General features: G+C 34.1%; 1 protein-coding gene and 2 long non-coding RNA genes across 10 annotated transcripts; 2 read left to right on the top strand and 1 right to left on the bottom strand.

Annotated features, from left to right (window-relative positions):
- Positions 1 to 3,233: 3,233 nt before the first annotated feature.
- LOC148611660 (glutamine synthetase-like) lies at positions 3,234 to 10,345 on the top strand. Of its 4 annotated transcripts, none has more exons than XM_088592429.1 (6): positions 3,234 to 3,280; positions 6,435 to 6,614; positions 7,081 to 7,242; positions 7,584 to 7,730; positions 8,182 to 8,509; positions 9,036 to 10,345. In XM_088592429.1, the coding sequence occupies exons 2-6, from the start codon at positions 6,452 to 6,454 to the stop codon at positions 9,325 to 9,327; spliced, it is 1,092 nt and encodes a 363-aa protein (XP_088448555.1). In that variant the 5' UTR covers positions 3,234 to 3,280; positions 6,435 to 6,451; the 3' UTR covers positions 9,328 to 10,345. The 4 variants fall into 4 exon arrangements, with proteins under 4 accessions (XP_088448555.1, XP_088448556.1, XP_088448554.1 ...); XM_088592430.1 differs by having other exon boundaries at positions 3,234 to 3,285; XM_088592428.1 differs by having other exon boundaries at positions 3,234 to 3,337.
- A 1,494-nt stretch (positions 10,346 to 11,839) lies between these two features.
- LOC148611659 (uncharacterized) lies at positions 11,840 to 13,258 on the bottom strand. Of its 5 annotated transcripts, none has more exons than XR_015924167.1 (3): positions 13,175 to 13,232; positions 12,703 to 12,900; positions 11,840 to 12,320 (listed from the first exon to the last, which is right to left on the bottom strand). It is a non-coding gene; the product is annotated as an uncharacterized LOC148611659 (long non-coding RNA). The 5 variants fall into 5 exon arrangements; XR_015924166.1 differs by lacking the exon at positions 13,175 to 13,232 and adding an exon at positions 13,034 to 13,079; XR_015924165.1 differs by lacking the exon at positions 13,175 to 13,232 and adding an exon at positions 13,021 to 13,054.
- An 8,033-nt stretch (positions 13,259 to 21,291) lies between these two features.
- LOC148611658 (uncharacterized) lies at positions 21,292 to 25,801 on the top strand. The gene is made up of 2 exons (XR_015924168.1): positions 21,292 to 21,649; positions 23,893 to 25,801. It is a non-coding gene; the product is annotated as an uncharacterized LOC148611658 (long non-coding RNA).
- The last annotated feature ends 1,313 nt before the right edge of the window (positions 25,802 to 27,114 follow it).

Raw genomic sequence — 27,114 nt, 5'->3', positions numbered from 1 at the left:
AAAAAGACTACATATTTTTACTTTTGAAATTAAGTTGTTTTATGGGTCTATATTATGAAACGTGTAATTATTTATTCGAATCTGCTCTTAGGAGATAATCAACATTGAAAATCTAATAGATTCTATTTATTTGAGCGTCATTTACAGCGTAATCTCCCTTAAGTTTGAAATCTGCAGTGCATTCTATGTAATTTTCATCTCATAAGAACACGGGTTATATGAGAAACCGAATGTTAATTTCTGTTTACTATGGCAATTTAAACGAAATATCAAAAATTAAAATATGAAGACTTTTCACCTATAAATCACAGTTTGCATGATTCTTAGCTGGAGTGCTTCTTAAATGTTAAATAAAGAATTAGCTTCACGCATGCAGTCGGAAGATTTCTACACCTACACGCGCGCTGTTTCTAAAATGCCAAAGTACGTATCAGCTGTTAACAAGAGACTGAAGGGTTGTTCCGCAAAACATACATATTGCCTTTATATCTTAACTTGGCGTATATCCATTTACGTGCCTTTTGTTGTTGTTGTTGTCTGAAAACGTGATTATTTCTTTGGAAGTGTTCTGGGTGAAAGGAAATTTCAGATCTTTGCCAAAAGCGCACCTAGTCGGGAGATGATGAATTGAGCGACATTTTGCATTTTTTTAATTTGAGCGACATGATCTTTTCAGCGACAAAACACATATAAATTGAGCGACTTTTTATTTTTTAAATTCAGCGACATTTACCTGAGAAAAATACTTATTACCTCTTCCGTTAGTCAGTGTCCCCTGCTCACCACGGGGAGGTGGAAGTAGGATTTTGAGCAGGATATAGTGTTTGTTTATTGTTCACTGAAACCACATAGTTTATGTAAAATACTTTACAATTGTTAAAAATAATGTACTATTAAAAACTTCTATGTACACAATCGTTATAAATTGATGACCGGCTGAGACTTGTATGCCATAAGTTTAACGAACTCAAGTCTTGAGATATCGCCTGCTCTGTACTGTTCCTGGAATTCACGCATCTGCTGCACATTTGACTTTTCGTTAATAGTCAAAAGCATTGGTCGCATAGAAGCTGTTATCTTAAGACTGTTGTATGTCTGGATAAGTTTGACCTTCTCCAAAAAATCATAAATGTTCGGATGATGGCTATAAAACATTTCACTAAACTGCTTGTGAAAAGACTCGCATCCGTTTGTTGTCCGTTTAACATCAAGTCTTGGTTCTGACCAAATCATCGGAGGATAACGTGAGGTTGCCTCTGTATAGTTATGCACAATATAATCTGCAAATTTTGTAGCACGTGGGTCTTCAGGTGTATTTGAGCAAATATCAAAGGCCATGCACAACAGCTTGTCTTATCAGGCCAACATCTTCTGGGACTAAACTAGCGTTCTCTGTTTTCCCAACTTCTCAAGACTTGAGTTCGTTAAACTTATGGCATACCTTCTTTCCCTCGATTCGTTGTGTACTTCTCAATCTCCATTTTAAATGTATTTCATTAATATATTTTTGTCTTTATTTATTGTCATTTTATCCTTTGAGTGATATTCAGAAGGGAAAAAGTACTGGTCGATTCACGGAAGTTGAACTAATACATTCGAGAAAGGGCTAGTTTTGACCAGTGCGAACTGGTGGACCGTTTATGTGAATTTTATGTACATCTGTATTTAATCAATTAAAAAATATGTCGCTGAATTTATATGCCGTTTTTATATTTTGTATTGATTTGATGTCGCTCAAATTATATACGCAATTACTCAAAAAGCGTCGCTCAAAAGATAGTCGCTGAAAAGACAATGTCGCTCAATTTATACGCATCCACCTAGTCAAAACAACAACCCAAATAAAATCAATTATATTTACTTCCGTGTTTACCTAACGTCATCTTGAGGAATGTGATGTAAAACTAATGTAAACCATCTTTCAGTCTCCCAATATATACAATTTATATCCCACTTTGCCGGGTATACAGTGGTTGGGGTGTCCGTCCTTCCTCCAGTTACACAGAAAGGGACCCATCTCTTGTTCGTTACTCCTCCTACCTCGCTGAATGGAATTTAATGAAACGTTCACAGAATCTTTATAACATATTCCCATTGTAAACCTTCTATATTTTAGATTTCGAAACAAAATCAATGTAGGGGTTTACATAGCAAAACAAAAATTTTAACCTGAAGTTTGTTTATGTTTTACATCAGCTAACATGGATCTAATCATTCCCTAACGGGGTATCCAACTCTTATCCGTACCGCCCAATTGCATTGTCTGACATACATGTATCTTATACGTTTACTCCTTTAGTTTATTTTTAAAAGATCGTTGAATATAGGTGATGCTCTTCAGACGAAAGTGACGGGCGTAAGTGATAAAAGGGGTAAATAATAGAAGAGATGTCGTCAATTTAGAGATATTACAACTTTAGTTTTATTTGCCCCACAACTAGCCATATGTGACCAGCCTCCTACACCCATCAGTTTTCTGTCAAGAAGGCGAGGGCCATTTGTTTTCCTTTATATAGTTTCTAGGAACGGCCCACATCTTTTCTACCTGATATAACGATCAAATAAGAAAATGTATTACGCAACTACATTTTTTTTAAATCGGTGAACGTCACATGATATCATAAATTTTCATCCCTAATTTTTGTTTGTTTGTCTTGTTTACAAGACACACTGATATGTTTCCCCTCTTTTTTTTTCTTTTAATGTTCTACAGTTCTTAAAACACGGGATTTATATACAAGATCCTAAAATACTTGGCTAAAAAATACCTTGCTGCTTGATTTTGTTTCAAATTACAAAAATAATGAAGGACTTCACTTATTTTACTCCAGCAATGCTAGAAGTTTTACGGCAGACTATTGTATACGATATTGGTGTTGGACTTTCGCGTCCGCCTTTGGGCATTGTTGGTCAGCTTTCGTGTCAATTCAATCCTCTACATTCAGTATGAATAAGAAGATCGATTTATGCCATTCTTCTGGAATTTTAATAATTTCTTTAAAATGATATTTATACGTTTCCAACCAGGAAGAACGTGTATATATGTAGATTTCGTAGGCTTTAAATTTCGAACTATTTTAAACAAAGAACTTGTCGAAACAGTTTGTCATTTTAAAGTATTAAACAAAAGTCGTTCTACTTATAGAAACTGTTGTCATAAACGATTTCTTCGTAAGAGTTCCGGGTTTCCCATTTTCAGTGGTATAACTGATCGATCTACCTGGTAAAAGATTAGATAGTTTTGAGATATCAGTTAGAAAAGAGCATACAAGTTTGTTGTGTAAGGTCGGATATATATCTACAAATCTTTCCTTGGTTATAGTCCTATTTATTTCAGGTAAGGAACTATTGATCAGTTTCTTTCGTTTTTTTTCGGAAAGATTGTCCCTTCCCACTAAATTAGAAGTACTTGCAGTAAATTGTTAATGATAAAAGACTCATTTTTTTCAACTAAGTCTTAGTTATTTGTAAAGGTTATCTGATTACATACCCTTCACAAAAGACATAGAACATTTATCGCTTAGTAAGTCTTTTTATCTTTCGTATAATTTAATCCCTATTGTTAGTCCAGTTATATAGTGGATTTTTTGTTTCACCTACAAGTGTTTCTGGTCCATGCTTCCAGTTTTTAGAGGAATCCGTGTTGCTTATTTACTTTTGTTATTTTTATGTGTTATTTTGGTTATTTTATGTTCTTTGTTGTGTTTGTCTATTTTCCATGTCTGATCATTGTCCCTGGATTACATTCTTTTGATTTCCGCTAGTCTTGATTACTCCTTAGCCTGTAACCATAGTAGTACTTACTTCGGATAACCGTGATAAAAGAACAAAAGAAAGTAAAACAGGTACATGTGTATCCCGGGGCAGAGATACGGTAGATTTTCCTTGATACTAAGACCCCAAACAAATTTACAATCAATATTTTTTGAAAAGGAACATCGTTCGGCCATCAATAGGGCGAGGTCCTCGTGGGTGGGACCTTGACGACTATGACCCAGACATGAATCTTCATACAAAACGTGCACTTACATCACAAATCATTTACCAAAACACACTGATATGTTTCAGTGGCAGATCAAGGAGAGTGAAAGGGGTTGGCACCTCTTTTTGATCGGAAAATTTGTAAATTGACAAAAAGATGGCAAATAAAGCCCTAAAACCCTCTCTCTTTTTTTTTTTTTTAGAAAACCCCAGCTTGGCACCCTCATTTTTAACTTAAGTGTTTGAATCCGCCCGTTTTGAAATGAACCGAACTAGTAAAATTCGAGGGTGTATGGCAAGCCAAAGAGGACAAAAATGAGCAGTTTCTAATATTAAAAAAATGATTTTTTAATATTGAAAATTTATTTTCTAATATTACAAATTAGATTTCTTATATCACAAAACACTTTTATAATATCAAAAAAATCATTTTAAATATTAAAAATTCAATTGAATTTCTAGTATTGAAGAACTATTTTTGAATATTAGAAATTGATTTTCTAATATAAGAGAATGAATTTGTTGAATTCAGTTGCGATTTTTTAAATTTTTGAAAATCATTTTGTAATATTAAAAAATGTGACATATTTTCTAATATTACAAATTCAATTTGTAATGTAACAAAATGTGTGATATTTTATAGTATTACTAAAACAGGAATTTGTAATATTAGAAAATGAATTTTTAATAATACAAAATGAATTTCTAATATTAAAAAATCTTTTCTAATATTAAAAAATGATTTTGTAATATTAAAAATTCATTTTCTAATATTTTTGTCCACTTTGGCTTGCCATAAGGGTGGTTGGATCATAGAGATTTGAAGAACATGATTGTTTCTCACTCATTGTTTTCAAACGCTTTTTATTACACGGGCAGAACGGCCCGTTGCTAAATTCCTAACACCGGGATCACGGTAACGCTGAGATATGTGGATTCTTAGCTCCTAGCAGCCCCCATAACTTAATTAATTAGTGTAAATATAATAAACAGATGATCGTGAGTATAATGAAAAATCAGTTTTCTCCTCATGAAAGGAAGATTTCCTGACAAGTAAGTGATAGTTCAATCTTTCCACGTCGACCCAGTAAACATGTTAAATAAATGAGTACAATTCATTTAACTTAATTTTAACAGAAATATCCAAAGTTCAAGGTGAGTATCTGTAGTAAAAATCAAGTGATGATCAGTAATACTCCAATAGTAAAATCGACCAATCAGAGTAGACCTGTCATGAGGTCGCAAAGTGTGTCATTGCTTATGCAAAATTTGCTGGAAAATTTGTCGGTGGTCAGTTGAGAATACATTAGTGAAGGGTTAGGTGGTATAAAAGTACTTTTACAAGACGGTTTAACCTCAGTCTCAAATATTTTCTCTTGACGTCGTACTGAAGGTAAGAATTTATATACCGCTTTGTATTACAGATATCACACTGGATGATATATTTTTTTTTTTCAAATTTGACTGGTTGTGATAAAGTATCATTTCATTTTCTTTTAAATATTTCAGTTTCTATCCTCATCTTTTCTCATTATCAACTAGTAAATTGATTTTAAACCGTAATTCGTCACTGGTCATAATGAACTTTCTAAAACCGCAATCAGCTGATCGTTTCCCTGATGATGCAATCACCGATGTTTAAATAAAGCTCTGAAAACGGCCTACTTTTGTTTTATAATTTACTGCAAGACGTTTGTGTTTTATTGTGAGTTGTTTGTTTTACTCGTATAAGTATTAATTTATTTCGTTTGTTGTTATAAATCTGCATTGATTCGTTTTACTCGATCATGCTGTCATAACGTGAGCATGTATCACAAAGGTTGTATTTAATTTATTCAGCCCAGAATTCCAAGGTTGTTTTTTTTTAAGCACGCGACAAGTTGTCATTAATTTCTAGTGAAAAGATGGTGTCAATAAATTAAGTAGCTTAGTTGACCTGTGTAATTATTCCACATCAAAAAGGTTTTCTATGTTCAATATGTATTCAATGTGACATTGAATAAAAACTAATTATTTTGTTTTCATTTGGCGAATTAAGAATTTTAATGACAATTTATAGGTAAAATGAAATTCAATAGTAGCTAATTCATTACAATGTAAAATCCTGTCAATTTATCGCAACAGTAGTGCAGTTACATTGTCATCTATACAGATAATAATTATGTCAATCTAATTGTTACGTTTCGTAAAATTGATATTCTGCAGTATTTTCCAAGCAATTTATAACACTTTGCTGGCTTGCTGGCCTTATGTACCATTTTAAAAATCCACCAAGAATAAACTGGTTTTCACCAGAACCGACTAGATTTTCCTACCATGGTCTAGGTCTGCATTGGAATTTGCATAATTCCTTGGTGGCAATTAAGTATTTAAACAGCAAGGAAAAAAAAAAACATTCTAGATTATTTTAAAGCAGGTATTAAGTCTCATCATTACCAATTTTTCTATCACAGAATAAGCTAAACACAAAATGGCTCTACATGTTCCTCATGTCAGCAAAGAAATTCTGTCCAGATATATGGACTTGGAAGAGAAAGGGAGAGTGATGTGTGAATATCTGTGGATTGATGGTACTGGTGAGGGTATTAGAAGTAAATGTCGTACCATGGAGTTTGAACCTAAAGAACCAAAAGGTAATTATTTAATTTGTTAAGTCTTGGCTCATTATGTAAAGATTACCTCAAAATTTAAACTTAGTGTATCAATAAATTTTGATGTAGTAGTGAGACTTTTTGATAAGATTGATCTGTTCTGAAGTGGAAGAGGACATTCATTATGTATGTACAAATCCCAATTTTATATATTTTTTAAGTGAATACTTCAGGATAGTGGGACAATAGCCAGTGTTCAATACACATACATGTACATACATGAGCATGTTGCATATATCTTGTAATGGTTGTCCCCTAGGGGTTAAAGGTGGGAACCCTTCTTGTTCTGCAAATTCTTTTAATTTTTGCAAATTATGGGGGGAAATGAGCAAATAATAGCCCTCCCCCTTTTTTTTAAACCCAGCTGAAACTCTAGATCATCTACTGCCTTGGTACTGTATCATCCCTCAGATGTATTCAAATTTAATTTTTCATTATCTTTGAACAGAGTGTCCAGTATGGAACTTCGATGGATCCAGCACGTGGCAGGCCGAGGGTTCTAACTCAGACATGTATCTCCATCCCGTTTGTATTTTCCGTGACCCATTCAGAAGGGGACCACACAAACTTGTTCTCTGTGAAGTACTCAAATACAACAAGAAACCTGCAGGTAAACATATTTAGACCTTATTGCTTCTGATTTTCATTACATGCAATACATGAGTTTGAAAGATTTTGTCTACAAAATAAAACTCAAGCATTGATTCAGGGTACATGTATTTTTGGTATGTATGTAAACAGGATATTACATTTGAAATGTCAGAACCTGTAGTTGTAGGAAATGATGTGGTTTGTAGGTTTGCTATTTTTAGAACTATGATGAACCAACATGATAAATATAAGGACTATTACTTACGGGTAAAAACAGTTAAAAATGTGCTATATATCTGTATTTATAAATGCATTTGAAGAGAAAACATTTTTATTGATAAGTTGCATTTAAATTTTCAGAGAGCAACAAAAGAAATACTTGTGCTGTAGCAATGGAGCAGGCTAAAGACTCCCATCCATGGTTTGGTATTGAACAGGAGTACACACTTTTAGACGTCGATGGACATCCATATGGATGGCCGAAGAATGGTTTCCCAGGACCTCAGGGTAAATAACATTGTTTTGTAACATGTTGACCAACTCCATGCATGACCTATTTTATGAACCACAAACATGTATAAATAACTATTACAGGTACTTTCATGTCATATTGATTAATATCAAACATGTTTTAAAGTACTCTTGAACCTTTGGTTTGTGGTTGACCTATCCCCACAAGAAATAAATATGGCCTATATAAACTTCTTAGAATCAACAAATTGAGAAGATTATATTTAAAGGTCACATAAGTGGCTAATTCTATTTATAAGTTTTAACAATTTACTGGACTCCTAGGAAACTATATTTATCACATTATGTCAGCATTTGTATGTGTTCACCATTTGTAAGTTTTGTATAAATTTCCTGTTAGAAATAAAAACTAATTTTCCCTTTCCTTCTATTGTGATTAAAGTACTTGTTAGTGTATTTTTTATCTACTTTACTGTGTTTATTGTAGGACCATACTATTGTGGTGTTGGTGCCAATAAAGTCTATGGCCGTGACATCGTTGAAGCCCACTACAGAGCCTGTCTGTATGCAGGTGTCAAGATAGCAGGTTGCAATGCAGAGGTCATGCCTGCCCAGTGGGAGTTCCAGGTTGGTCCATGTGAAGGTATTGACATGGGGGATCACCTCTGGGTTGGAAGATACTTGTTACACCGTGTAGCTGAGGAATTTGGAGTTGTTGTGACCCTTGACCCAAAACCCATTGAGGGTGACTGGAATGGAGCTGGAGCTCACTGTAACTACAGCACTCAGGCCATGCGAGATAAAGATGGAATTAAGTAAGTTATTTAAATGAAAAAGAAATAATCCTCCATTTCAATTAGATTATTTCAAATTTTTACCATCAATCAGAGAAATCAGGTTTCCAAAATAAGAGTTTGTTAAATGTGTTACATCGGAATGGATCTCTTCATGCATATTTTCCCTGTTTTTATCCAGAAAGATTTTTATACATTTAATTTAATACTTTGTGATATCCAAATTTTACCAAATTTCAATCAAGATATTGTGATGTGTGGAAAGTTTTAGCAAGGAAGTAGGAATTCACCATATTTTTCTTGTAAAATTGGTAACCAAGTACCTAGAGTAATGTTTGGAACAAGTACCAGTTCTTTACAATGGAAAATTTTCAAAATGAAATTTGTACTTTACCAGCAACTGGCACATAGTCTACATACATTAAAATTTAAAATTTGTATGATAATTATCGATACCCAAAGCCATTAAGTAGTGTTATTAAAAAAAAAATGGGTAGGCAATTGACATTTCTGTCAGCAAAGTTTAATGAATAATTAATTTTTACAGGGCTATTGAAGATGCCATAGAAAAGTTATCTAAGCACCATGTACGACACATTAAGGCCTACGATCCAAAGGAAGGAAAGGATAATGAACGTAGATTGACAGGTTTCCATGAAACCTCAAGTATTCATGACTTTTCAGCTGGTGTAGCCAACCGTGGAGCCAGTATAAGAATTCCCCGTCAGGTTGCTGAAGACGGATGTGGATATCTTGAAGACAGACGCCCATCATCAAACTGTGATCCATATGCTGTCACTGAAGTTCTTGTACGGACTACTCTTTTACCTGATGCTTAGAAAGTCAAATTTTTTATAACTAAACATTTTATGAGGAGGGGGGGGGGCTTTGAAGTTAGAAAAAAACTTTCATTACAGAACTCATTACAATCCCATTGCATCATCATTTATAGGTTTGTAACTTTAGTCTTGACATGATTCATGCATTATGTAAAGGATCCACCCTCATAAACATTGGTCACATGTTTTATTCACCATAACAATGTAACATATTGTTTGTTTCTTAGTTATCCGTGCAATATCACTCGAACCTAGGAGTACCATTGACGTCGCTCGTCAGTTATCGCATTATCTCTTTGTTTTCATTTATATATTTATTAAATGAATATTTGTAGAACAAGATGTTACCTGATGTTTTACATCAATTTATTATTATATATTGATTAAACCTATTTCTAAAACAAAGTTATACAAAAAATGTTGCATTAAACCATTTATAACTGAATATGTTTGATGTTCATTTGCTATGTTGACCCATTTTCTGTATATGTTCACATATATTGTGTATTGTTCAGATAATTCTGCAGTGGTATATTCGTTAGCCATAGCAGAATGTTGAGAGTACTGCAGTACTCTATATTGTGTATGATTGAAAAGGGGGAGTGAAACATTGAAATGTGTGATGAAAGTAAGAATGAGTTGGTATGTGAAGTAAATGGTATAGGACTACCTTATTATGAAAGTTTTATCTACTTATGATAGGGCAACACTTTCTACTACCGATGGAACAAACTTGTAGTAAAGAAATGAATAAATCGAAATCCATCTGACATAGAAAAACTGGTACAACGATAAGACTGAAAAAAATAAAACCCTATAATTTTTATAAGTTATTTATGTACATCCTTGTACAAGTTATAAACCTGTATCATATAATGTAAAGTTTCAGATTGTGATATTTTGTAGTTGTATATATATTCAGATGATATATGAAGTTTATATATTATTGATATAGGTATTTTGTCAGCGAATTCATGAATCTCTTGCATTGTTGAATAAAAATTATTAGAACCATAAATGGTTTCATTTCAATTTCATTTCATTTACAAGACTAAACAATTGTTAATTTGAAGTGAGAATAGAATCAACGAGAGACTTTTTATCACATATATCTGACATACACTCACTGAATTCACACTAGAATTTTACATAAAAGTAATAAAAATACTCAACAGACAGTCACCCTAAAAGGAGTAATGAGATCATTAAAAAAACATAGTTTGTATTTATAAATAAATATCTTTTTTTACAAAATATTTCATTACTGAAATGAAATTGAACCGATTTTGTGGATGCCAAGCTTATTTAAAGTGATTACCAAGGGCGGATCAAGGCTTTAGTGCACTGGGCAAACGCCGTCCAGTTTTGGGGGGAAATGGTTGAATTGACAGAAAATCTCCAAGGCGTGACGGCGCGCCCGCCCGTTCTTCAATTTATCTATCTTTTGATTATAGTAGTTGTCCGCGTAATTACTACTAACCAAATCCTTCATGTGAACTTGCCACGCAAAATAGAATTAAAAGGACACGCAGAACTTACCCTTTAGCTGGGATTAAATATATTTATCCCAAACAACTAACAACAGAAGTGTGTAGAACCTATGAAATCATAACTATGGGAACCAAGATTCTGGCGGAAATGAACATAATGTAGTCCAGGGACGAAGACCAAGCATAGAAAACAGATACATACAACATAGAACATAAAATAACCAATATAATACGCAAGTAAATGAGCAACTCGGACTCCACAAAAACTGTGAGCATGGGCCAGGTGCACCGGTAGGTTAACCGACCTCTGCTTTTCTAGCAACACCCACCGAGCTGCTCTCAAGCCGGGGTAGACGAAAAAGGACAGGATAAACAAATCGGTTCTCATGGTGCAGATGATCCACAAGTACATGATGACGACCATAAAACTTCTCTTGTCACTGTTGGTATATTAGAGTGTAATTTAAAATCACTGTTGTAGTCCATTCTTTGTTAATAAATAATCCATAGGTCGGGAAGTTGTCACCCTTTATTGTCTGATCTTGAGTGTCTGATCCCCTAAACCTTCACCCCTTCTTCTGCCATAGACCTAAATTGTTAAGAGGTTTCTTTATTTTAATATCTATGATTTTGCTATGGAACGCAGATAATAAGGCACATATTGAATGATGTACATTATATGTAGATTTTTTTTACAATCATGTGTATGTTGCGGTATCAGGATTAAGCAAATGCTTAAGCTTTATGCATATGTTTAAATTGAATTTTGCATATGCTTAATTGTTTATGTATATGCTTAAACGAATTATGCGCATGCATGAATAATTTATTTATGCATATGCTTTATTCGAATTAAGGGTATACTAAAATATTTAAGCATATCTTCAATTCGAATGAAGCATATGCTTCAATAATTTAGCATATACAGAATTGGTTTTAGCATACGCACAAATCAAATTTATTATATGCATTAATACTTATTTTTACCCTGATACCACCATACATGTGAATGAAAGCGGGGGACACGTTTATCTTGTTTGAGAACGGTAAACCTTGACCAAGGATATATACTGTATATTGATATATCTACAAGTATGTTGTCCTCTGTCATGAAGGGTCAGACGTGGACACACTATTATATGTATGTATGTGTCTTTATTCTCAATCACCAAAAGTACACGGTATAAAGAAGCATAAACATAATACATAGAATTACATACAAATATATCAGAATACCAAACAAAAATACGTTTTCATTTATATCTTTGTTTACAATTGAACAAAACAAACAAAACACATATTTGTAAACAAACAATTTCATTAACATTGTTTACATAGAAAACATGCATGTAATGTATCACGAGCTATATTGATAAACAAGGTCATTGTTCTTGTAAAACGCAATTATTTTTGATAGTTCAGGGTCACAACTGCCGTATATGGTTTTTAAAATGTCCACCTTTGTGTCCGGCGAACCATGATTCTCAGCTTGTTCTAACTGGTCTAGAGAGAGATACATATCAACTTTTTGATAAATATTGTAAATGACCTAGGCTATTAATACTTAATATAATGAATCGTCGAAGTTTGCTGACTCTGGCGACGGGCACGACATGGAATGATGTAGATATTATTGAAAAGCTACTGTTTTTTTCTTTCGTTTTGGGCTTACTAGACTTGCTAGGTAAGTATAACTGACTTCACATCCATCGGTTGATCATAGACATGAACGCAAGGTCAAATTAAAAAAAAGCATAAACAAATATTTCGCTGTAATTGAATTCACACAGATATTGCAAAATATAACAAAATAACACAATTGAATTCACATAGATATTGCAAAATATAACAAAATAACACACACGCACACACAAGTCTTACTTACCATCTTTGGCCCATGTTCGTAATTGATAGTAGCAATACTGTATTGCTGTTCGTCTATTTCTGTTATTAAGCAGCTGCAGCTAAAGTAGTGGTTTTAGAATCATGTGTGTCTATTAAGCAATGATTACCATATAAATGTATTCCTTTTTGATTCTGTTAAAATGATTTCTGAAGTAATCATCATGAATGGAAGACCAGGCTGAAATGAAGAAAGGTGATAGATATAAAACATATTCGATCAGGAACCCGAGACTTAAAAAAAATATTTTCAATTCCGGCAAACCTATGTTGTACAAAAGTAGTAAACAGAAAACATTACTTTACACACTAACTTATTTACATGACTGTTGAAGAAAACACATTACGCGACAACAGCTGTGAACGACTATTAAAAGGACAATGAACTTACATATGTACCTTTTACAATCCAAATATACAGTTAAATAAATTAATTATGGCATATACTTATTTACATCTGTATGTAAGACACAGCCTTTCATTATATAGTGGAACATTTGAACTACATGCCCGTATTCTATAGCATCAAACATGTCAAACAGTGACGTTGTCGAGAATATATGTAATTACTGTAACGATAAGCAGAAATATTAAGTAGCTGTCTTTGAAAGAATCATGCAAAATCTGAAAAATGTGATACACCCCAAAAAAGGCTACAAATATTAATTTTTGTAATTAATTTGTTTTATGGGTCTATACTATGAAATGTGAAATTTTTCATTCAAATCTGACTGCTCTTAGGAGATAATCAACATTGAAAATCCAATAGATTCTATTATATTTGAGTGTCATTTACAGAGTTGTCTCCCTTAATTTTGAAATATACAGTGCATTCTATATGATTTTTATCGCATAAGAACACGGGTTATATGAAAAATTGAATGTTTATTTCTGTTTACTATGGCAATTCAAACAAAATATCAAAAATAAAAATATGTAGGCTTTTAACCCATGAATCACATTTTGCATAAGTCTTAGCTGGAGTGCTACTTAAGCATTTTCAATCATTCTCGTATTAAACATTTCCTATCACAGTTTAAATACATAATGTCCACATACAGCAGCTTTATGCATGTCTATTCATGACAGTTTCAAGCATGTCAATAAGCAACCTTTTCAAGCAATAAGCATGTTAAGTCGCAACAGTTTAAAGCATGTCAAGACACACAGGTAAAGTGCATGTCGCAATGGTGACAGTTTCCAGGATGTCTTGTCGCAACAGTTTTGAGCATGCCCTATCACAATTTAAGCATGTCAGGTGACAACCATGGTATAAGCATTTCAAGTAACAATGGTTTCAAGCACGTCAAGTCACAACGGTTTCAGGCATGTCAGAACACGACAGTTTCAATCATGTTTAGTCAAGGCAGACTTTTTAATCAGGTCAGGTAACAACAGTTTCAAACATGTGAAGTCTCACAGGTAGCATGCATGTCACTGTGGTGACAGTTTCCAGCATGTCTTGTCACGACACTTATAAGTATGCCCTATCACAATTTAAGCATGTCAGATGATATTAGCATATATCAAGTCATAACAGTTTCAAGCATGCCAAGGCACGACTGGTTTAAGCATGCAGTAACAACATATCAGTTCATAACAGTTCCAAAAAACAGCAGTGACAAGCATGTCCAATTACAAGGATATCAGCGTCCAGTTTGTCGGTGACTATTGCCATCATAAAATTGGTACATGACTATATTTTTTATCATTGTGTATGTATATACATGTTTGCGGTATCTATACACATGAATATCTTATCATCTCGGTGAAGTACAATTTTTCATAAGTGATGGAAATAAATAAACAAAACATGAAACAATTCGTTTATGTAATTTTGCCCTATCTTTAATATGACCTGCCACATAATGTCAGTAAAGGGTACATGTGTCTTGTATGTTTCACGTCTATGAACCATTTTCGGTATACGAAGTTTCTGGTTTCGAATATTTAAAACGGGTTGTACCGAACAAAACATCTGTAATACTGATACGATGGTAATGTTCATTGTGTTTTTGTCTGTTTTTGTTTTTATTATCGTTACCTTTAACTGTTTTAATAAGAATGTCAACAGACGTTAACTAACGTAAGAGAAGTACATACATTTGGGGTACATCCGTACAATTCAACTGAAAAACAAAATGTGTGGCATTAATTTTCGGCGTTTAGCCCGCTTGGTTTTAGTAATACTTTGCCGCAAAATAGCAGCTGAAATATAGCTATGAAACACAAAATCAACACGAATATTCTCCTTATAAAAGAAGCAGCTTTATGTGTTTAAAAATACTAAGTAGCTTAATACTAAGGGAACATTTATGATTTATTACTATTAAAGTGAAGTAAATGGTTTTTTTTTTATATAGAAATGACATTTTATTGTACAAAACAAACAGAAGACGGCAGGGGCGGATTCAAGCGCGGCATGGCGGGAGTGCGCTCCCCCTAACATTTGCATAGCATGGATTGTCAGGGGTAGATTTAGGCGGTTTTAAGTTAATTTTACCGCAAAATATATCTACATTGCACCCACTCTGGAAGTATATTTTAAAAAAAAATTAACCTTAAAAAATTTTAACTCTGCGCCTCCCCTAATCTAAAATCCTGGATCCGCCCCTGGACGAAATACAGTAGAAGAAATTTTAACTGATTTTTACTTGTCATGAGCATTCTCTCCGCATGACGGCGATGGAGACGGCTGACGATTTCCCTCTATTTACCTTGTAAGCGTTTGAAATAATACAGTTTACCGGTTATTTACGAACATGATTAGATAAAAAGAAAGTACAATGTAGACTGTCCATACTGATGGGAGTGATTTAGAATCAGTCTCATGTACACACTTAAAATGCCGTCCCCGGTGTAATATTAATCTGGTAATATATATATATAAACTTCTTTAATATCCCAATATGTAGAGATGTAGAGGCAAGGTTGAGAAGCGAAGATGTTTGTCGCTTATAAAAGTATTGGAACAGGATTTTCTACAGGAAATCCCGTTTAGTAATTGTTAAATCAGTACACGACGTGGATATTCTATTCAATGCTCCAATGATTTAAAGACCTGTTAAAGGCAAAAAAAGGAAAAAAGTAGATTCTTTCATCTTTTACGCTTATTCTAACAAATGACATATGCACATTTCGGTGCAATTTACGCAATGTTCAGCAGATGTACTCGTGATCGACAAGTTATTGCCATGGTGCAAATAAGTTACAGGCATCTTTAATATATAGTTCGATATATAGTTCGAACAAAATTAACATAGAAATGTCCAGGAAGTCTAGACGATTGTATTAGAATGTTTTTTGGCGTATACATGTTTCGAAAAAATAACATGCTTGCAACAGAAATTAATTTGAACAAAATGTTTGTCACAGTATGGTAGTTGAGTATAATATAGGGAGTCTTGCCGACGGAAACTTTTTGACATGCATTTGACTATAAAGAGAAGCCTTGTTTAAATGTATAAAATATTCTTATTCACGCCATTGTACATAGGCATGCACTTGTCAAGACAAAAAAAAAATCACGTAAATGACATCCTGTTAGCACCTGCTACAATAATTATGATCACACACCGCTAAACAGGATTGGTGTCATGTACTTAAATACCTTTGGGTACCAGTAAGCATATTCATCAAGGTGTTATATCTCACTTGTATATCCACAATGTCTATATATGTATATAAATATATTTTTGAATTTTGAACCAAGATCCTTCCCCCTGGCTGAAAACAAAACGAACCTTATGCAGGGAAAGCACGAAGTGAAATCTATAAAACCGTTGCCAAAAATATTGTAAATCAGTGGACCCCCTCCATCCGTCAGTCAGCGGACCTCCTTTTTGAGAAATGTGTGGATGCCCAGCTGCTCAACACAGTGAATGTGTTAAAATTCAAACTTTTTAAACTGAAAATTACAAAAGTATGTTTCCATGCATGTATGCTGAAATCACTGAAAGTCTATACAGACAGATTGTTGGTATTCCAATGGGGTCTAATTCTGCTACTCTTATAACCGATTTGTTTCTCTGTTGCTATGAATCGCAATTCATGGCTAAACTCTTTAAAGATCTTTCAAAATATGATATGTTGCATGAATCCAATAATACTTTAAGATACTTTGATGATAATTCAGCCGTAAATAACCCTAAATTCGAAAACTATGTTAAAGATATCTACCCAAAAGAATCTACGTTAACAAAGTTTAACAATAATAGTACTCGTACACCTTTTCTTGATTAAGGTATTACACTAGACAACCTTCAAACTAAAATTTATGACAAAATCAATATTTTGATTTTCCTTTTGTTAATTTTCCATTCTTAGATGTTAATATTCCTGAAGCACCCTCTTATGGTATTGATATTTCACGACTGGTCCGTTTTGCTCGTATTTGTATAAAAAAATGTAAGATTTTAATGAACGCAGTGAATTTCTTACAGAAAAAGTTTCGCACCACGTGTGGCGATATCACCAACTTCTGAAAAAATGTTTTTTTAACCGTTACAAAATACAATAGCACTAGCAGGTTCTTAATCAAAAATGGCATTTCCGACCCAGATTTTTATGTAAATACACTCAATAAAGCACATTCGTCCAAACAAAATCCGATGGTTTTATCGACTGCCCTTAATTGGTAAAGGATACGATTTTCAAATAGAACCTTGTTTTCACATATAGAGATATTCGACCCATAGTTGCATCCCTACGTAAAAACTAAGTCGTGTTTGAGTATTTAGTACATCACGTTACTATTCCAAATCCATTTCACTGGAATTGTAGTGACAGATTATTTCTAATGGTAATAGTTTTGATGGTATTGTCATTCTTTTCTGAGCTAGCTTTCAGGAACTTCAAGAGTTCTTTATAGGGATATCTCATTGTCTATATGGTTTGTGTTGAGGTATTCCATGGAGAGAATTTTGATGTATTTTTGAATGAATTTTATGTTGTGTTTGTTGGTTGTTTCAGTACATTTTGGACCTTACGTTAAAGGGGGTGGTTAAGGCCCCCCGCAGATTGCATGCGCCTGTCCACATTCATTAATGTCATTGTGTCGTTTTCTTACTTTTAAGTTTGATTTTGAACAGTTACCATGGATTTTATTACTTCTTTTTCGGGGCCTTCCATAGCTTTCTTAAAAAAGTGTCAGTATTTATTGAAGACCTTTTGGTAATCTCTGAAGAAAATACCGTTTTGTATTTAGATTATACTGTGGTGCATTTGCTACTTTTCACCATATCCGTTCTTGTCATATGATGGAGAATGCAATGTAACCAGTTACGGGGTCACACGTGGTGGCACTTATAAAACATGCGTACACGTACAAGTAGATTACTTATCATTATGTGAAATTATATTCAATACATGTATTTAATAAAATGTATGCGTGTATGCTGATAACACAACTGTCTTGGTACAAAGGGATAAAGGTTAAGACGGAGGACAAAATACATCGAGCCCTTTTTTAATTGTTTTTTTTTTTATTTTGTGTTTTTTTTTATCATTATAATTATGTATCTAATATATCATTTCAAAGCTGGGTAGCGATAAATAGGTAAAAGCTGAAATTAAAATAGCAAAAATTCAGACTATAAAAAAACAACTTGTTCACTAGAGTTAATTTATAAATTGAATGATGGCTCTGCTGGAATTAAGATAAATCATACTGTGTAAACCAGGAACATTCCAAAAGTATATGCATGGTATAATTTGAATGGGCCGGTTTCACGGAGCTCCTAGGCCACGTGAAAAATAAGATAACTGTCGTTGAGCACTAGAAATAGATGTACATCAGTTTGGCAATCAATTTAAAAAAAAAAAATGACAGCAATTTCACCGAATCTGGCATGAATAAATCGTCTAGAAATGCAAAATATATCTACATGAACATTTTGAATGATTTTCCACATTTTACTTGCATTTTTTTTATTTTTTTGCGACTTCAATTCTTATATTGTATCTCTTGTTATATGCATTAAACTAATTTCTATTTTTTTTCAATCTCATTTAATCCAGGTCAGAAATTATCAAACATTTAAGCTCACCTAAATTTAAAAAAAAGTGATAGTTGTATATAGGTTCGACATTTGAAATCGTATCAAGCTGTAGCCAGTGGAACGTTTTATTAAATAATCAGGACTTATAAGCAAAGTCATACCAACCTAGTTAAAAAAAAAACACTCTGGTGCATATGAACTACAATTAAAAGTCTACGTTCAACGTCAGAGCAATCTTGGACTATGGATCAGGCAAAGATAACAGATTTTAAAAATATATATCACTTTTTTCAATTTAAATTTATGCACGCACATAAACAGATTGTCCGAATTTCCCCTGATGACCTTACAAACCCTCCTCTTTTTTTATTTGGATATTGATAAAAAAGAGGAGGTTGTAGGGTCAGAGGAAATTCGGACTAGTAAACAGACATCCAACGAATTTGATTTCAAATATTCACAGACAGGAAACTATCTACAATACATCAGTGGAAGCCTATATCTTATCACTCAGCTGTTCAGATGCAACAAACCTTTTTTGGACAGCGTTTTTTACTGGCGGATTCAGAAATTAATCCGAAAAGGGTTTGGGGAGCGGCTTCATATATTTCCATTTTTGTTCTATATAATCAACTTTTCGAGCATAAAATGTATGGGGTAGCGATCTGTTCGTTGGATCTGCTTCATTATCAAATACCAAAATTTATTTATACTTTACTTAAATTCCATTTCTACAAGATGAGAAAGTGAAGATAAAAACAACTTTGTCTTTCAAACAACCTCTAGACTTAGGCATCACATAGAACTGTACTTTATGTACATTGTACATGCATGTTGATTAATACTGAATACGGTGGAGTTCAATTAATTCTGGGTCTTTATCCAGTTATTAAGAAAGTAACAGCAAATGGATTCTAGCTCAAAAAGCACTTTAAGTACAGGTAGAGTACATGTATACCGTAATACACTGACATTATGTAACATTACTTCACGGAACAATACCCACTCAATTAGTTACATCTACCACGCCTTCGGATCCTTCATCTATATGATCAAGTTCAATGTTACCACGTAAGAACAGCCTGATGGCATTGTTTTTTTTTTTAATTTATATGTGAAGTTACGTGAAGGGAAATTATAGTTTCGTTCTGTAAAATTAACAAGAGATGAATAATCAAATTAAATTAAAATCAGATGTTGTTATAATCTAAGGGGGGATTTTACATTCAGCATTGATATCCATAAGATGACGTAATAAGACATAGCAAAATAATACAGTATCAAGAAATGTATATATGGTATTCATGTGGGTACAATAGGTACTTCATTTGTATATCTGTAGTCCAAGCGAGATGAGATGTCGTACAATTAAAAAAAATATGTGTGAATGAAGTTGAGGTTTTTCCAACATTATCAAAGCAAAGATTGGGAAAACTATTTGATTCTGATGGGGGGCTGGCAAATTTTTGGGGATCAAAATATGATTTTTCGAAATTTTGCCAGCACCCCTCGAAATCATAAGGTCGTCCCGTCCCCTTATGGATCCGTTCCATGTTTACATATGATGAAAACGTCTACGATAGTGTTGCACATGAAGACCAAACCAATGGCGTTACACGAATAGCCAGACATTTCGATAGGTTGGGGCAAGAACGAAAAAAATACAAGCGACCATGAAAAAGTTGCGTAGACGTGGAAGAGGAGACAGGAATGCCAATGATGTTAAAGGCACACAAATATCAGAACTAAGTACCGACAATCAAAATAGAAAATCAAAGAGACAGTCGGATATCAGAAGACAAGAATTTTACAAGCGAACAAATCACTTATACACAATGATACAGGAAAGTTTGTCAACAAATCATCCTGCCAAAAAAAAAAAAAAAACAAATTCATAAGTGTACTTATGTAAATGAAAGATGTTCCATGCTATAAAAGAGTCTATGTGGACTATTATGGAATTAAGGATCATGCACTATTAGAAAACGTCTATGCACACACACACAAGACATGAAAACTGTTTGAGGCATCTCAGTATGTAAATGCCATCGTTTAGCCCTTAGTCGTATGTAGATCCACTACATTTAAAATATATTTTCAGGAGAACATTTTATTTGCACTGGGGAGAAATTATACAGATTCAACAAAATGTATAGCGGTAGTAGGCCATCACCGTACATAACCTGAAATTTGTTTGAACTACGCAATAAATAGTAAGACAGATTTGTTTGTTGGTATATTTGTACTGTGATATACGGGATGTTTTATTTTATTAATTTTTTGCAAACAAATAAGTTGTTTATTTCCAGAACAGAAGAACATGATAATATAGTATGTCAATGACCAGGGAAAGAACTTGTACAAGGCAACACACCGGTCACAAGACAACATGTCGTATTGACTCAGTTTGAATTACATGCTTAATACAAGTATCTAATTCCATAAATGAAAAACGAAATTGTATGTTATACCAATGACCGGAGATTTAATGACTCTTACCAGTGAACACATCAGTCACGAGACAAAACTACATATTGTCCCAGTTTACCAAGGTATAGTACTTACATGATTAGTTTCAACGTTTGATGTTTTTTTTTTTGGCGATATAAAGTACATTTGAAAGGGGATAAAATGAGTTAATAAGTCACAAAAATAATGACTTGATCACTTTACTGTTGATTTTATACCGGTTTTTCAAGGTCCGTAAAATACACAATAGTAATTCCAATAGGACGATAAGAGTTACAGTTCCGTAGCTAGTATTCCTCTTACATTTGAAAATCTATGGTATCTTTGGTGGCATTCTCCTGCGGATAACCTACGGATATCGTGGTGATTTGAAAGATCTTAGTGACACTAGTTGAGAATAACTCATGATAATGGCACTCCATGTTCATGTCCTTGAACACCACTTTGTATTTCTTTACGTCAGTAAGTATTTCATTTTTTCATACCTAATAAAACTTGTATCCTAAATTTTCGGTTCAAAGTGATACATCATGACTTATTTTTCATCAAGTCTAAACGATTCTATTGTGATACAAATTTATACCAGTAGTCAGTAGAATTAATAAGGTAACAAATCTAGATCTGTACCCAGTACTCAGAAGAAAAATGTAAGATAGATAAACCTAGATCTGCATTCAGTAAAAATAATAAGGTAACAAACCTAGATACGAAGGACCAGTACTCAGTAAAACAGATACGGTAACTAGCCTAGATATGGACTCAGAAGAGCAAAAATAACAAAAGGGTAACAAATCTGTAATCAGTACTCAGAAGAACAAATAAGGTATCAAACCTAAATCTGTACCCAGAACCCAGCAGAGCAGGTATGGTAACAAACCCAAATCTGTACCCAGAACCCAGCAGAGCAGGTATGGTAATAAACCTACATCTGTATTCAGAACCACAAGGGCAGGTATGGTAACAAACCTAAATCTGTACCCAGAACCTAGCAAAGCAGGTATGGTAACAAACCTACATCTGTACTCAGAACCCAGCAGAGCAGGTATGGTAACAAACCTACATCTGTACCCAGAACCCAGCAGAGCAGGTATGGTAACAAACCTACATCTGTACCCAGAAACCAGCAGAGCAGGTATGGTAACAAACCTACATCTGTACCCAGCAACCAGCAGAGCAGGTATGGTAACAAACCTACATCTGTACTCAGAACTCAGCAGAGCAGGTATACGGTAACAAACCTACATCTGTACCCAGAACCCAGCAGAGCAGGTATACGGTAACAAACCTACATCTGTACCCAGAAACCAGCAGAGCAGGTATACGGTAACAAACCTACATCTGTACCCAATACTCAGTAGAACAAATAGATAACAAGCCTTTGACATTTGACTCAAAGGAACATGTAAAGATACATACCTATATCTTTATCCAGTAATCAGAGAAACAAGTAAGGGAACAAACCTAGTTTGTACTCAGTACTCAAAATAACAAAAAAAGGTAACAAATTTAAATCCGAACTCAGTACTCGAGAAAACAAGTATGGTAACAAACAAAGTTTGTACTCAGTACTCAGAAGAACAAATGAGGTAACAAACCTAGTGTGTACTAAGTACTCAGAAGAACAAGTAAGGCAACAAACCTAGATCTACACTCGGATCACGAATGAACAAGGGAGGTAACAAGCCTATTTTGTATTCAGTGCTCAGAAAAACCAATAAGGCAACAAAACTAGATCTGAACTCGGAACTCAAATGAACAAGAAAGGTGACATACCTAGATCTATACCCAGTACTCATAAGGAAAGAAAGGGAAGAAACCTACATCGGTACCCAATACTCAAAGAATAAGTAAAATAGAAAGCTTCATTTTTTTTTGGCATGCATGTAACTATTTCCTTGAGGAGTTCAGATTTTATCAAAATTGCTTGTGAAATTGCAACCTAAAGAAGAAATGCCATCGAATCTATTACATATACCAAGAACTTCATCTCGAACTCATTTGAAATATTTTAAAATACTTTAAAATCGGTAAAATTTATCTCGTGCAGCTGATACGTTTTTCATCCTATTATGAAATCTCAACATAATGCTAATCAGATTTGTTTTATTTGTACATTTTCCGGAAGGTATGTCTTTAAGTGTATCTCATATGCTATTAAAATTTTAAGTAAGTTTACGATAAAACAAGACGAAGTTTTTCTGCCACTCGTTTGACATATTCAGGGGTGGATACAGATCTCAGGTTAGGGAGGAGGCGTAAATAGAATTAAAGAAAATTTTATGGGTAAAATTTGTGAAATTTGTGAAAAATCAAGATTTTATGCAAAACAATTTTTTTTTCAATTCTGGAGGGGGGCGTACGTCCAGCACGCCCGTTCTTGGATCCGTGCCTGATATTTGTGATAACCCGTGCATGGCAGTGAGAAATTGACGTATGACTCAAAGAACACTCAACTTTTATACGACCTTGCAAAAATATGTGACGTTGAAGTTATTCAGTACCTTCGAACCATGAGAAAATATTCATACATAAACGTTTTTTCCCTATATTTAAGCGTTTTAAATACCTTTTTAGCGAAATGCTAAAAGCCTCCCCCATAGGTTCCATTCTGATCTATTCCCTGGATCAACATTCCGAAACTTTCGGCCTATATGTTCACATTAATTTAATTCCATGAAAGTCTGTCCACATTTCGTGATTTTCAGATTCTACAGACGTCAAACTGGATAAAGAGCGAAAGGGAAAGAGGGTTGGAAAAAAAGATGGACAAAGAAAAGGGGTGAAGAAAGTAGAGAGGTACGCCTTATCCCCTCGGTTCACCACGTTCCAATCAATCTCGCCCCGTGCGGGTCCGTGTGTCAAAAGAATAGGCCTGCAGCAGCACTAAGCTTGTCTTAGGCGACTAGATAGTGCTCAGAACCCTGACCGGGCGCTCTGCCCATCAGAACAACTGGGTTGTGTGTCTCAGGTGGTTGAATGGGGTACCCCTGGCATGCTACATGAAGGGGTCGGGTCGTCAGGCCATAAGACGGAAAACCTGACCGCAAACCATAGTGGTGCAACGTGTTGAGAGAGATGCAACGTTCCTCACAGGTTAAAGAACCCTACTGTGATATTCATTAGTAGGAACATTTGCGCTCCGCCGCAGGAGGCTAAATTGCTCAAACCTACCCACCTCTCCCTATTTCCATGCAGACGCGATCAAAGTTCGTCGACCCTATGATTCTAGTGTCCCATCACATTTTTTACTTCATCATCATTTCATGTTCATCGCTTAGATATAGCTGAAACATTGCTGCTCTGGCGTTAAACACCAACAATCAATCAATCAATTCAACCAATCTGTTTGTATTATAGGATCTTACAGTTCCACAGATGTATCAATTACCTAATTGTCTTTAACAAATCAAATGTATGGCTTTGTTTACTTTGTAAGCAGGTATTCACAGACGTATGATGTATTGTCAGATACGTGTAAATATGACCTTATTGATCAACATCCTGGTGGTTTCTTTGTTTTACATATGCCAGATTATCCGGACTTTACGTAATCGGAAAGGTGTTAATACAACATCGTAGTTATTACGTAAATTTTATCGAATTGTTTTTAGAAACGTACATGTATAATTATGTTTGTGTTGAAACCTTGAATTTCTCATCTTTACGCAAGAAAGGTGTGGGAAAACCAAAATAACTAGACCATTATACCATTTAATTTAACTAATTGATATGAAAACCAATGTGCGAAGACATTTTGTCCGGGAGCTTATGTCCCAGACCCACTCAAGACATCTGTTTACTAAGATTTACGGGTACAGTATTTCAGAATGTCCACTACATTTCTATAGGGATTTCAAAAAAAAAAGACATATACCGCCTCTGATAGACGGTTCAAAAAAGTGACATATACCGCCTCTGATAGACGGTTAAAAAAGTGACATATACCGCCTCTGGTAGACATGAAGTTATATTTATTTGATTATCCCAGTATTCTCACTTCGATAGAAAATTATGTTTATTTGTGTTTTGCAAAATGTATACAAGTATGAGATAATACCGGTAATAGCCCAACCGTTTATTTTGCTGATACCCTTCCCAAAATGGATGGTTCCGCACCTGTTCTTGGCCCGTGAACGACGCTGTCGTGTACCTGCATGGTTTAAATAATATTTCCCCTGGTCTCTTTTTTCTTCCGTGGCATCATATAGATATATATGTGGGTATAGTACACATTCTTCAGTTCAGGTTGAATACGGTAGAGATAACCTACTTATAATTCTCTGAAATCTGATTTTTTTATATAAATATACGAACAGTACACGTAAGCGAGCTTTACAGACTACTGTACTATTTATAAATGCGTGTTAAACAGATAACCTTTGTTCAAAGATATGTACTGAAAAAAATATTCTATATCAGTCAATTCTTTTTTTTTCCTTTTTTTTTGTTTCGTCTTATGTAATTTATAATTGGGGCCAAACGATCGCTCGTTGCTTATTTTCTAGGAAACAAATGTAAATAATAGAGTATTATCCCACGACATATGAAGTGTAGTAACAAGTAATCGTTTGAATTTTAGAAATAAAAGAAAGTGTAACTTCTCAGTTTGGCCAATGTAGGGTGTTTTTTGTTGTTGTTGTTTTTTTTTTTTTTTAATTTCTGTCCTATTCCGATTTTGTTGATACTGAAACGTCCTATAATGTTAAAAAGGGTACATTTTAAAAGTAGAACTGGAATGGTGCAGGCCTTAGTTCTGTGCCCAATTACATAAAAAAATATCCAATTGAGATTTTCAACAGACCCATTCTCAACTTTGAAAGAAAAAATGTGTATAAAATATTTTAAAAAAGCAAAAGCAAAAATAAAAACAAATAAAAAATTATAATGATAATAAAAACCAACCAAACAACAAAACAAACAAATAAACAAAACGGGCCAGACTTTACATCCTAAATATGATTCCATCATAATCCGGTATTAATTTTCAAAAAAGCTTAAAAGAGACAATTTACTTCTTGTATGGTCAAGTTCAGTATCGGCCAACCAACCAACAACACATGCTAATATATTCTGGAAAGAAGTTCCGAGTTATTATACCATGCGGTCTACGTTTGGCACAACAAGAGAGTTCTCCAGAACTTTGCAGGTTGAATACCTTGTTGAATGTGCATTTAATTTCATCGTTTGGATTACGCAAGAAGTACATGTATATCGAATCAAGTTTAAAGTAACATAGAGCAATGAACTTGAACCAGATGACAGAAAACAGGCCAATACCATATTATCTGCAAAATTGACGCTTCAGCACATATAGTACAAGTACTAGGTCTATTTATATCAGATAACCTTTGATAAAAAGTTTCAACAATTCTAAATCATTTTTGGACTTTGGAATCTCGATTGATATTGTTTTAGGTGTATCTGGATAGGAAGGGGTCCGTATAATATTTAAACTGTCTTTATTTTTTGTCTGGCTCTGCGTCAATTCTTAGAATAAAATAAAAGGAAAACTCATAATAGAGTGAACAAATAAAACATCTCCACGGAAAACCCTCGATCAAAATTTCGTAGAAATTAATAACAGTGATGAGACCTATACTGCCACAACACTCTCCAAAGAAGAGATAGTGGAAAACCACAAATCTGTGCTATCCTCCTTTGGTCTCCACACCAAAGACGATCATTGTGATCTACCGTCTATGTACTGGATTACTAAACTCCAAAAGAATCATCACAAACAACGCTACATAGCTGGATCTGCAAAATGTACCACCAAACCCTTTTCGAAACGTTTAACATCTATACTCACAGCTGTCAGAGGGTCTCAAGTCCTACCACAACACTTGTTATTCCCGTAGTAGTATTAATTCAATGTCGATCCTGAAAAATTCCAAAGATCTTCCCTAAACCCTCAGTTCAAGATTATT

Source organism: Perna viridis, chromosome 7, assembly GCF_037379345.1.
Source record: "Perna viridis isolate PV_CMFRI_1.1 ecotype Kerala chromosome 7, ASM3737934v1, whole genome shotgun sequence".
Taxonomy (NCBI): domain Eukaryota; kingdom Metazoa; phylum Mollusca; class Bivalvia; order Mytilida; family Mytilidae; genus Perna; species Perna viridis.
Note: the sequence above shows the minus strand (reverse complement) of the source record. Positions and strands in the feature narration are given on the sequence as shown.

Bases quoted from the DNA above. Each gene is read 5' to 3' on its own strand.
- LOC148611660 (XM_088592429.1), top strand. From the start codon at position 6,452: ATGGCTCTACATGTTCCTCATGTCAGCAAAGAAATTCTGTCCAGATAT. The intron at 6,615-7,080 runs GTAATTATTTAA...ATCTTTGAACAG, and splicing joins TGAACCTAAAGAACCAAAAG to AGTGTCCAGTATGGAACTTC. The intron at 7,731-8,181 runs GTAAATAACATT...TGTTTATTGTAG, and splicing joins TGGTTTCCCAGGACCTCAGG to GACCATACTATTGTGGTGTT.